At 52.0% G+C, this 11,707-nt stretch overlaps 2 protein-coding genes across 2 annotated transcripts; both read right to left on the bottom strand.

Moving 5' to 3' along the window:
- Positions 1 to 430: 430 nt before the first annotated feature.
- LOC148108083 (dual oxidase 1-like) lies at positions 431 to 1,884 on the bottom strand. Its single transcript, XM_087853881.1, has 3 exons — positions 1,866 to 1,884; positions 891 to 1,065; positions 431 to 680 (listed from the first exon to the last, which is right to left on the bottom strand). Exons 1-3 carry the CDS (start codon positions 1,882 to 1,884, stop codon positions 470 to 472), a joined length of 405 nt encoding a protein of 134 aa, XP_087710007.1. The 3' UTR covers positions 431 to 469.
- On the bottom strand, positions 1,409 to 4,914 carry LOC148108082 (dual oxidase 1-like). Its single transcript, XM_087853785.1, has 5 exons — positions 4,516 to 4,914; positions 4,273 to 4,368; positions 2,860 to 2,962; positions 2,434 to 2,606; positions 1,409 to 2,146 (listed from the first exon to the last, which is right to left on the bottom strand). Exons 1-5 carry the CDS (start codon positions 4,561 to 4,563, stop codon positions 2,045 to 2,047), a joined length of 522 nt encoding a protein of 173 aa, XP_087709911.1. The 5' UTR covers positions 4,564 to 4,914; the 3' UTR covers positions 1,409 to 2,044.
- Positions 4,915 to 11,707: the final 6,793 nt, after the last annotated feature.

The raw sequence follows: 11,707 nt of genomic DNA, 5'->3' as shown, positions 1-11,707 counted from the left end.
GGCCAGAATCACTGAAGAGGTTAGGGTGGCAGAAAGGGTAGGGTGGGGGGGCTCTGGGTAGCAGATGGGTGAGAGCTGCCTACCCCTGTCATAATACCAGGAATGTGGTGTTTGCCTAGTGGGGTAACAAGTGGGGTCAGAAACGAACCTCACCTCTCTCTCCCTCACATGCACATATGTACACGCACACACACACGCACACACACACACACACAGCCCTTCCCTCGTCACTGCTGTGGAATGAGGATATCCTCACTGCACTGGGCCTTCCCGATATCCCACCCACCCCAGGCTCAGCCCAGCCGATGGGAGCCTTCCTCCCTAGGTCTCTCTGAGTCTTAGTCTTGACCCCACTTGGGTACCTCCTGGGGTTGTGCGGAAGGGGACCTACACAGCCACATGCGGCCACCGTGGTGCCCGGAACCAAAGTTCCCAAGGGCAGAACCATGGCTCACTGACTCTTTGGAGTCTACTGCCGAGCCGCCCCTGAACCAGGCCCATGGCTGAGGCGGGATGAGACACCCGACTCCAGGCCCCTCCAAGCACCCCCTGGCCACTCACCCGTATGCCAGAAGAAGACACTGGGCTGCAGGGCACTGGGGTTCAAGTTGGTGACAGCCACTAGGACATCCCGTAGGGAAGTGTTTCTGATCTCTGCGATTTCTTCCTCAGAGAACAGCCTGCAGGAGGGAGAGGCGGGGAGCTGCTGCATTGGGAGAGAGATGCCTGTTCTGGCCCGAGGACCCAGATGAGGAAAGAGACCCAGAGGGGCTGAGGAAGTGGGGAGGCCAGCTGGGACTCAAGGGCCCGTGGGGCTGCTGACATTACATGCAGAGGGCCTGGGGCCCAGGCCAAGGTAAGTCTGAGGAAGGGACCCAGGCAGGCCTTACCCATTCCTGGTGTTCTCAAACCAGTAGCGGTCGCCGTCCCGCAGCCTCATAAACTGGTTGAGGACAATAGCGCTAAAGAGGGGCCCGGGGTCCACATGGCTCTCCAGGAGCCCCCCAGGGAGCAGCTCCAGCCGGGACAGGTCCCGGTTGTACAGGGCAGCTGTGGATTCCAGCACTTGGGGCCAAGAAGGGACAAGAGTGAGTGCAAGGACCCGGCACCCACCCTGGGGCAAGGGTAGTTCGCAGGGATCAGCCCCAGGGAGGATAATAATAAATGACAGTGACGATCCCTCACTTATTATGCCCCTGGCACCGCTCTGAGTGCTTTACACAAGTTAACTCATTTATGGGAACTCGCTCACAGATTCAGCTGCCTCTTGTAGAAAGTTGGAATAAAACAGGCAGCCAGTTCCCTATGTGGCTTGTTCTCAAAAAGATATGAAAGTTGAGGGTCAAAATCACTACAAAAATTGGAAAGGTAGAATGATGTGTAGAAAAGGTTTCTGTTCTTTTTTTTTTTTTTAAAGATTTTATTTATTCATTTGACAGAGAGAGAGACAGCCAGCGAGAGAGGGAACACAAGCAGGGGGAGTGGGAGAGGAAGAAGCAGGCTCCCAGCGGAGGAGCCTGACGTGGGGCTCGAACCCAGAACTCTGGGATCACGCCCTGAGCCAAAGGCAGACACTCAACGACTGAGGCACCCAGGTGCCCCGAAAAGGTTTCTATTCTTGAGAGCTAAAAAAGTTTGTATAAATCAAATCCCTGCATACACATTGCCTTTTGGAGACAGACTTCAACCTTCTATGAGCAGCATTTTCTACCTGACCTTAACTTTAGTTCTTTTCTCTGCAATGTAAACAAACATTTGCTCAGCTTAAATTCCAGCGAGGCCCAGGGGAGCTAAAGACTTGCTACTTTTGGTTCGCCTGGTGATTCCTACCTTTCTATTGACTGTATAAAGTTTATACGCCCCACGTGCATATTGCCTCTTCATCGGCCTTTCACTTCTCCACTTTCCAACAATCTTCTAAACAGTAAGGACGAAAGCAGTAAAACCAGCGTGCAATCGTAGAAACGCCACTATGCCAAGATGGTAAGGCCACCAAAACTGCTCTGTTGGCTGGCAGGCAATGCCACGTGGCCCAGGCGACAGCTCAGGGAGTAACAGTTGACTCCCCAAAGGCAGCCCGAGTGTCAGTGTATAAAAAAGTACAGCTTGTTCCTGGGTTGAGGACCTTCCACACCTGCTCAGATGGCTGTTGGGAAGAGTAAACGAGATAATGCTTATTAAGTGCCTGGCGTGCAAGACATGCTCAACAAACATTTGCTGGATCTGCAGAGTCACAAGGTCTACTGCCAAATCCTGCTGGTCTGGTAACTTCCATCCTCGTAGATGATATTGGGAAAAACCACGTGGGCGAGTCCCATCCCTCTCACCAGGGACTTGTCTCTAGTGTTTGTGCCTCACTGTCTTCCTTCCATGTCTTGGGCCAATGTGCCTTGGCCCTCCCACCCTGCCCTCTGCGTCCCAACCCCTCCTTACGGTGTGGTTGCTCTGGGAGAGTGCAGGGTTGATGTCCTGCCATCTGGTAATGGGAGGCAGACCCAGTGCTTCCCTGGCCTTGGTATAAGAGGGCAGGCCCAGATCCCAGCCCCTCTGCACACAGCCAGCCGGGTGGTCTGTACGGGAAAACTTCAGGGGTCCTGGCCAGAAATCTGGGGATGAAATAGCAGAGAATCTGAGGGAGCACCGGGCCACCACAGCTCCACTAGCCCAGGACCCAGTCTCCAACCAGCCCCAGGGGGACCAGAATCACACAGAGGGAACCATGGTCAACAGGTGTCTGAGCAGTGAGAGAGTGCAGGCTCCCAGCCCCGGTCACTCCTCCTGGCCTGACACTGGAGCTCCAGCAGAATCCCCACCCAGGTGACAGCAGTGCCCAGCCTGCAGGGACAGCCTCAGCGTCACCTAGCACATCCTCCACCACGACATGGTCCTCTCGCTCAGCGATCTGGGAGGCCATGCCCAGCAGCAGCGCGTCCACATCTTCAGCTATTCGTAGATTTGGATGCTTTGGGAATGGGGAGAGAAGACGGGGTTGGAGGTTGAGCAGACAGGCTCTCCCCACACCACAGTCCATGCCCTGGAACCACCCAGTGCTGATGTTCCCTCTGAAACCAGCAGGCCATTCCTCCTCCATAGGTTGATTCCCCACTCGGGGTGAATGATGTCCCCATCCGAAGCTCATGCTGCTGAGAGCAGGTCTCCACAACACACAAGGGATCTAAAACTTTACTTCTATTTTAGGAGACTTGACAGCATGATTGACAAAGGCACTAGAACATCTAGGTCTGGGTCCTTGCTCTGTTAGTGAACAGCTGTGTGACCATGGGCAACGCACAGGACCTCTCTGAAGAGAGATGTGTATATATATATATATATACACACACACACACACACACACATATATACACACACACATATATATACATATACACACACACACATATATATAACATATATATGTAAGTTAAAACATTTTTAAAGGATTTTTCATTGTTCTTTCGAAATTACTTATCTGTGGATAAGTCCATTGCTATGATTTCTTGGCTATTATTAGGCATATCCAAAAATTGTTTCAGAGTAAGAAAATCTAACCTATGAATTGTTTTTTCGTAAATATTTTATTTATTTATTTGACAGAGAGAGTGTGAGTATGAGCAGGGGGACGGGGCAGAGGGAGAGGGACAGGGAGAAGCAGACTCCCTGCTAAGCAGAGAGCCTGATGCGGGCTCAATCCTAGAACCTTGGGATCATGACCTGAGCCCAAGGCAGCTGCTTACCTGCCTGAGCCACCCAGGCGCCCCTAACCTATGAATTGTTTTCAAATTATAATGCAATTGTAAAAAATAAACTGACATGTTTTGTTCCATATACATTTAATTAAATTTTTTTTTTTACTTTAAAATTCCCTTTTCATTATTTTGGAGTCAAAATGTTTCTTCAGCTCTCACACTTCTTTTATTATAATTCCCCGCAAGACCTGGCTCCTCTGCTTACAGCTAAAAATGCCCCCAGTGCAGTGTCAAGACCTAAGGTTCAGACCAGCGGGCTTCGTGACTCATCCTCAGCCTCGATTAGCCTGTGTTTAATTGGGGAGTTAATATATACACCAGCTGTGGGAAAGTGGACATAAAGTGCTTAAAAATCACAATGATGTCTTTTTTAACAATTGTTCTTCCCCCTCCAAATTCACTGTTCCCTGGGGAAATTAGCACACTTCAGACTGATAATCCTTTCCTGAGGGCTCCTGAGGACAGATTTTTCTCAAATGACATCCCCACTCCTCCCAATACACAAACCTTTGCACTTTGCCCTCACCTCATGTAGCCGCCAGGAGGCACCTGGTAGAGAAGAATTGCTCAGAAGCGGCCAGGAACTCTGGGGAGATGCTGGGGTCCAGGAAAGGGCTGTGTCCTGGGGGAAGGGGAGAAGAGGGAGGATAGTAACACTTAGCCCTTAAACCACCCAGCCTCCTCCCCCCTCCCCCCCCCCCACACACCCCTTCTCCCTGCCCCAAAAAACTCCTGCTAGCTTTCCCATTCTCCTTCCCCATCCCCTCACCTGCATACTTGGGGGGTGTTTTCTGCAGGAAGCTGGGCAGCCACTCATACGGAACAGTGTTCTGAGGGTCAAGAGAGGGCAAAAGGGAGGCAAGGGCTGGAGCAGCCACGCTGGGAGGGGTCTGAGCCCAAGGAAGGCTTAGGTGGGAGATGAGGGCCAGGCAGGGGCAGTCACGAGGGGGGCAACTGCAACAGGACAGGTGCGGAGGCCTGTGCCCCACTAGGAACATGGGATGGGAGTGGGCTAATAACTAATAACCACAGCCCAGTCTCGTGTATAATAGCCCTTCGCCTGCTCCTCATCTTCGGGGTCCATTCCTAGCCGCTAGCTCCAGTTCTGGGGAGCAGTGTCCTCCTGGAAAAGGGCGTTTCCGGGGGCTGCTTGTGCGACGATGGAGGGCTCTGCGGGGCAGCGGAGTCTCCCGCGCAGCAGCCTGGGGGAGGGGGGAGGAAGGCGGGGAGGGAGGGCGGAGAGAGGCCGAGTGACGGACCTGGTAGGTGGCGACGACCCTCTCGCGCGCCTGCTGGAACAGCTCCTCGTCCCCCCATTGCGGGTGCTCGCGGGCCAGCCGCTGCGCGCACAGGTTGTGGTAGCGGCCCCACAGCAGGCCCGGCGCCTGCAGGAAGGGGTCGCGGTTCCCTCGCTCCGCCGCGAAGGCTGGACGCGACGCGGGGCCGCAGGGGAGGAGCTGGGCGGCGGCGCGACCGCGGGCAGCGCAACTTTGCCGTCCGCAGCCCGCCCCGCGCCCCGGCCGCCGCAGCCCGCCCCGCGCCGCCGCCCCGCCGTTCAGCCCCCGGGCCCGCGCTGTTCGGTGGCGGGGTCGGCCGCCGTCCCCATGAGCGGGGGGCTTTGTGCGTCGCGGGGAAGGCGGGGTCGGGCCCCGACGCCAGCTGCCCGCGGGAGAAGCTCCGCAGCGCGTCGCTGCACGAGGGCGAGGAGCCATAGATGGCGCTGCCGTCCAGCCGGCCCGTCACCTCGTTGGTCTGCGGGGGCACCAGGAGGGTGAGCCGGGGTGAGCCGGGGTCGGGTAGCGGAGGCGGGTGTCGGTGGGCGAGGGGGTGGGAGTCTCTCCCCGCCCGGCCCGGCCCAGAACCCGGCACCCCGCCCGTCTCGTCTCACCAGGTCCCGGGGATTACTGGGGCTCTGTCCGGTCTCGGGGTCCCAGCGGCTCCTCTGGAAGGGGAGGACCACGTTCCCGCGCCGGTCAGGGTCGAACACTGGGTCCCCGGGCGGGATGTGGATGTTGAGAAACTCGGCTGGGCAGCCCGGGGTCTCCACGCTCACCAGGTCCGAGAGCACGTGGTAGCCTGTCCACAACGGGGGAGGGCGTGCAAGGACCAGCTAAGGACCACTCTCCCTTCAGCATCAGGTATCTAGACTCCCCAACTCCCTTTGAAGCTTCAAAAGATGACTCAGCCATTTTTGGCAAGTCCAAGTCTTGACCTCCTCCACCTTTCCCAGTGCTTTGTTACACCCTGGTCCAAACTGCTTTCGTTGCCGGTTTGGTCCTCTCCTTGGTAACTGGGAGGTGCCGGGTGAGTGTGCCTGGGCAGTCAGGCTGGGAACACCTGCTCCAACATGCAGCTGGGAGCAGCCTGCCCAGAGAAACTGCCAGTCTCACTGCAACACCGGACACTGGGAATCAAATGTAGGCACCTTGGGTGGCCAGCAGGAGCCCAACATTCCTGTTGGGAGCCAACAACCCACAGTCACTGGAGTCAGACCACCCACCCTAGCACCCCCATTTTGACACCCCGGCCTCCAGCCCTCTTGTCAAAATCAGAACCCTGGCCTGAGACTGTCCCAGGAGTCACAGGGACCATGAGTGAAAACAGGGTCCACCAAGAGCCCCTGCCAGATTATTGTCAGGCTCCAGCCTCTACCTGTAGTCCCATCGGCAGCTCAGTGTGGGGCAAATTTATGCCTCCCCCACTCAGACTTTCTCCCTCTACTTTTCCTTCCCCAGAAAAAGAAATACAAGACATAGCTTTCTTGACTTAAGAAAAATCCTTTTAGGCCCCAGACATCTTGTGATTTATGACTACTCGCTCAAAGCACATTCTTGAGTTATCTTTGCAGGATTTAAACTTCTTTGAATATTCAGATATCAGATCGATTAAAGGCAGACAATTGATGCCAACCCTTGCTGGCCCTTGTGACTTCCATCAATTAAGACCTGGACTCCGTCATTCTATGATGACTTTAGCCTAAATTCTAGGCTGAATTCTCCATTGCACAAGTGCCTTCGTGAATCCATACAGACCCTTAGCTTAAAACTTCCCCAGTTTTGTTATTCGGGAACAGACTGCTTTGGGAAATATCCTCCATGTTTTCCCTTACTTGTTCCAAGTAAAACTCTCTAATCTTGGCTTTCTTGTGTCTTTTGGCTAAATACCCACCAAGAGGCAAATCCAGTTTTGGGTAAGAATACCCCATCCCATTGCCTGCCCCTTCATCTCTCACCCACATCTCTAAGACCCACCATCACTTCTCTCCCTCACTTCCTGACTCCCCCCTCAGACATAGAGGTGTCCAGCTGACCCTACTGGCCTCCCTCCCCCAGAGGTTGAGGCCCTCACCAAAGAAGACTCCCAGCACTGTTCGCTTTCGCAGGGAGGCCTGCCCTGCAGGGCCCCTCATGGCAGTGTTGCTAAGGTCTCTGGGGTTGGGCAGCTGGGGTTCTCCCAAGGGCTGGTACACACCATCTGCATAGCTGGCTGGAACTAGGCGCTGGAGCCGAGAGCCTGGGGTAGGAGGGGTAGGAACAAAGATAAATCCTCAGTGGGGCTCCCTTACCTCCCCTCTCCCAGGCTTCCCTCCATACCACAGATCCTAAAACCTTAAGAATGCATGAGCCTCTGCTGGTACCTGCCAGCCCTTGCCCCTTCGGGTAACCCTGCCCCTAGGCCTGTTTCCACTTGGCCCTCACCTACCTTTGCTGCCCCATCTGTGCTCCATGAGGTTGTGCCACCCATCAAATCGCTGCACCTCCCGGGAAATGGGGTTCTGAGTTCCTGTGTGAGAACAGAGGGAAGGGGCAGCTGGGCAAGTCCAGGCATGAGAGGACAGGCAAGCCTGCAGGATATGCGTCTTGGTAGCCTGGCAAGGGGAGCAGCAGAAGGTGGAAACCCAGCACAGTGTGGAAGGTAGGCGGCGGAGGGAGAGAACCAAGGACAAAGTGATATCCAAACTCGAGCTCATTCTTCTAGCTGCTCAGTGGGGGAAACATGGCAGGGAGCCCTGAAGCAGTGGAGACAGGGGCAGTGTGTGCTGACAAATAACCTCAGAGAACAAGACAAAGCTGGAGAACAGTGGCGATGTGGAGGGGCATGCAGGAGCCTTCTAGTGCCCTCACCCCTCAGCTCCGTAGGGACAAGGCAGGACAGAAACCAGTCCCAGCCCTAAGATATACGGAGCAAGAGCCAGCCACTGCCCCAAAGACAACCACTCTTCCACTCAGGAAAGGAGAGGTCATTCTGTGACCACTCCCTGGGTACGGGCAGTGTGGAGAGGGGTTTGGCCCTCTCCTGCTGAGCAGAGCCGCCCCCCCACCCAGGGCAAGTGTGTGGGCCCTGGGGCTGTGGCTCTGCCGCCTGTTGCTATTCTGGTCTCTTTTCCAGTTTCTGGGGGTGGGATCAGGGACTTCCTGGTCAAGGGAGAACCTTGCCTCCTCCTCCTTTGAGGAATCATGTTCCTCATGTAATTCCTCTTATTGACCCTATTATACTTTCCAAAAACTAGGATCTGGGAGGGAGCACTCAGTTGTTGAGGGAAGAACTCAGGCAGTGAGGGAAGAGGGAAAGGTTCAGAATCAGAGATGGAATGGAGGTCCTTCTGGTCAGCAGATCAGGTGACCAGTCAGATTCCATCTTCCAACTTACTCAAAAGTGCCCTGTGCCACATGGTATTTCAGATCCTTAGCCTGAGGCAGGTTAACCCCTAAAGGCAGAGCCTGAGGGAAGGATTTGAGACATGTGGCTAACTGGGAGGTGGCCCAGGATGTGCTGGAGGAAGTGGGGAAGTAAGGCAGGGACATCAATATGGGACTTGTCACGGAGTGAGTTACTGCTGAGGGCAACTGGGGCTCACTCCTGTTGGTGGCCTCTCGAAGACTGTATGGGCACACCTCAGAATTGCCTATTGAGCAGGGAGGAAGCCAGGGAATCTATCCACCAACTGGTTGAATGTTGCACTAGGGGCAGTGTCTTCCAGCCCTCAGGTGGAGAAGGAAGGAGAGGCAAGCAGGTACTGGAGGTAGGAAACTGTCAGGGTACGTAGAAACTGCCCGCCAGCTGCGGGTGAGCACAAGGTGGGCTGAGAGGATGTGGCACATGATATCTTCTTCAGGGACCCCACTAAGAGTTCCCACCCAACATTTCCGGTTCTTGGTTGGCCACAGTGTTCAGCTTCCTCTCTTCTCTTGCCACCTAGAAGTCCCCTAGGGTCAGGAACTGTTTCCACTCGTAGCTGTATCCTCCATACCTAGCGTGATGTGTGCATCAAATCAGTGTCCAGTTAGGATTTACCAAATGAACAGATACCGCCATATTTGTTTCAGCTTCTCCATGGATTCTTTACTCCAACTGTTCTCCAAAGAGTACCCTGCCCGTAAGATGGCAGTTTCCCTGCTGCCACTGACGGAGGCCAGGGCTGGCAAGGAATCCATTCCATGTCCCCACATTAACCACTTTTAACCCTCGCTCTGAATGCTGAGGCAGGAGGCCTCTGTGGCTGAACCGAGTCATTGCTCTGCTTCCTGCAAACTCCTGGCAGGAAGCAACCCTTTACTTTATGTGCCTTGGTAGGGTAAGGAGGCATCCTCACTTACACACCACACGACAGCTCTCGTGCTGGCCATCATACAAGTCTTAGAGCTGGTTGGCTCTCTCTGGGTTTCCAAAGATGAGCAGACTCACTGCTGCCCAGATGTCTGGCTGGTGCCTGGTCCTCAGGTAGGTTCATTCACCAGCTTTGTAGTGATGTAGAAAGAAGGCTCTTCTGTCAGCTTAGGATAAACTTAATCCTCTAAGCAGCGACTGAGCAAAAATTTCCATACAGGCAGGGTTTAGGGGCGGCCACCTGGTTCAAAGGGGGATCAGGGGACTTTTATAGAGCCACCTTAATACAGCAAGAACCTCAATATCACGTGGGTGGTTTGTTAATTTGGGGTGGCTTAATGGCAGGGTCTGTAGATTACAGGAAGCTAAAGGACGCCATCACTTGGCCCCCTATTCCTTATGAACAAGATACACTATGATAGAATTGGGTGAATGTGATGGGTGAGGGGCAGAGTAAAGCCAGAGAAGGAGACCTGGATGTTCAACCACCAAAAATTCATCTGACCTCTGCTAGTTTTGTTTTTAATAATGTGAGTGTTTTTGTAGGCAAACTGGGTTATATCTCTGTCAGAAAGAACAACCATCACTCTCGAGCTTGGATGAGTATCTTCTGTTTTGAGTCTTACAGTTTTCGATAAATCCCCTGGAGCAGTCCCTGCCATCCAGATCCTGACCTCCTCAGCTTCTGGCACTGGAGAGCTGCCTCCATCTGTCTAGCTGTGAAACCCTGTTTACCACATCATTAACTGATCAGCAGAGATTGCGGAATTTGTAAATCTCAGTGTTTCTCTGAATGAAAACAGACATTGTGCCAGAAATTCATTGTCAAAGAGGAACATCTAAAATTGGTAATTAGCAACTAAAAAAGAGGCCAGAGTGCCCATCTTAAACCAAGACTCTTCCTCACAGGATGGATGCGACTGGGTGAAGTAGTGAACAGAATTCTTTTCTATTAATAATATTTTTTATTATATTATGTTAGTCACCATACGGTACATCCCTAGTTTTTGATGTAAAGTTCCACGATTCATCACTTGCGTATAACACCCAGTGCACCATGCAATACGTGCCCTCCTTACTACCCATCACCAGCCTATCCCATTCCCCCACCCCCCTCCCCTCTGAAGCCCTCAGTTTGTTTCTCAGAGTCCATAGTCTCTCATGCTTCATTCCCCCTTCTGTTTACCCCCGCTTTCTTCTTCCCTTCTTCTCCTACTGATCTTCCTATTTCTTACGTTCCATAGATGAGAGAAACCATATGATAGTTGCCTTTCTCTGCTTGACTTATTTCGCTTAGCATTATCTCCTCCAGTCCCGTCCATGTTGCAGCAAATGTTGAGAAATCGTTCTTTCTGATGGCTGAGTAATATTCCATTGTATATATGGACCACCTCTTCTTAATCCAGTCATCTGTTGAAGGGCATCTCGGCTCCTTCCACGATTTAGCTATTGTGGACAATGCTGCTATGAACATTGGGGTGCATATGGCCCTTCTCTTCACTACGTCTGTATCTTTGGGGTAAATACACAGTAGTGCAATTGCTGGATCAAGGGTAGCTCAATTTTTAACTTTTTAAGGGACCTCCACACTGATTTCCAAAGTGCCTGTACCAACTTGCATTGCCACCAACAGTGTAAGAGGGATCCCCTTTCTCCATATCCTCTCCAACAATTGTTCTTTCTTGCCTTGTCAGTTTTTGCCATTCTAACTGGCATAAGGTGGTATCTCAGTGTGGTTTTGATTTGAATTTCCCTGATGGCTAATGATTTTGAACATTTTTTCATGTGTCTATTAGCCATTTGTATGTCCTCATTGGAAAAGTGTCTATTCATATCATCTGCCCATTTTTTGATTTGATTATTGGTTTCCCGTGTATTGAGTTTGAGCAGTTCTTTGTAGATCTTGGATACTAGTCTTTGATCTGGAGTGTCATTTGCAAATACCTTCTCCCATTCTGTGGGCTGCCTCTTAGTTGTTGTTTTTTTTTTTTTTTTTGACTGTTTCCTTGGCTGTGCAGAAGCTTTTTATCTTGAAAAAAATATTATTAATTTAAAAAAAAGAAAAAAAAAGTAAAGATGAAGAACGTAGGTTCGAAGGAGAGCAGTATGTAATCTGTTCAGAGCTGTTATGGCCAAAATGATTCAGAAGAGCCTTTAATTTAGATGTGACGGTTTATATTTAAATGTTGCTTGTGATTCTGAAAAAAGAATATGGTATGGAAAAGTATGGATTAACATACGATTTTGTTGTTTACTGAAAACGAAAACTTTTTGCTGAGAAGTTATTATTTAATAAATATTTAATCTGTGTTTTATCTTACAAAAAAAAAGAATTCTTTTCTACTTCTATATGT

Source organism: Ursus americanus, chromosome 22 (assembly GCF_024610735.1).
Source record: "Ursus americanus isolate L20-20 chromosome 22, mUrsAme1.1.p, whole genome shotgun sequence".
In the NCBI taxonomy this organism is placed as follows: domain Eukaryota; kingdom Metazoa; phylum Chordata; class Mammalia; order Carnivora; family Ursidae; genus Ursus; species Ursus americanus.
Note: the sequence above shows the minus strand (reverse complement) of the source record. Positions and strands in the feature narration are given on the sequence as shown.

What these genes read in the sequence shown, in the direction of transcription:
- LOC148108083 (XM_087853881.1), bottom strand. An exon ending in TTTGAGAACACCAGGAATGG is followed by an intron (nt 681 to 890) that starts GTAAGGCCTGCC and finishes TCCCTCCTGCAG; the next exon opens with GCTGTTCTCTGAGGAAGAAA.
- LOC148108082 (XM_087853785.1), bottom strand. Translation starts at nt 4,563, where the DNA reads ATGAGTGGCTGCCCAGCTTCCTGCAGAAAACACCCCCCAAGTATGCAG. An exon ending in CGTGGTGGAGGATGTGCTAG is followed by an intron (nt 2,607 to 2,859) that starts GTGACGCTGAGG and finishes TTTCATCCCCAG; the next exon opens with ATTTCTGGCCAGGACCCCTG. An exon ending in TCTCCCAGAGCAACCACACC is followed by an intron (nt 2,147 to 2,433) that starts GTAAGGAGGGGT and finishes TCTTCCCAACAG; the next exon opens with CCATCTGAGCAGGTGTGGAA.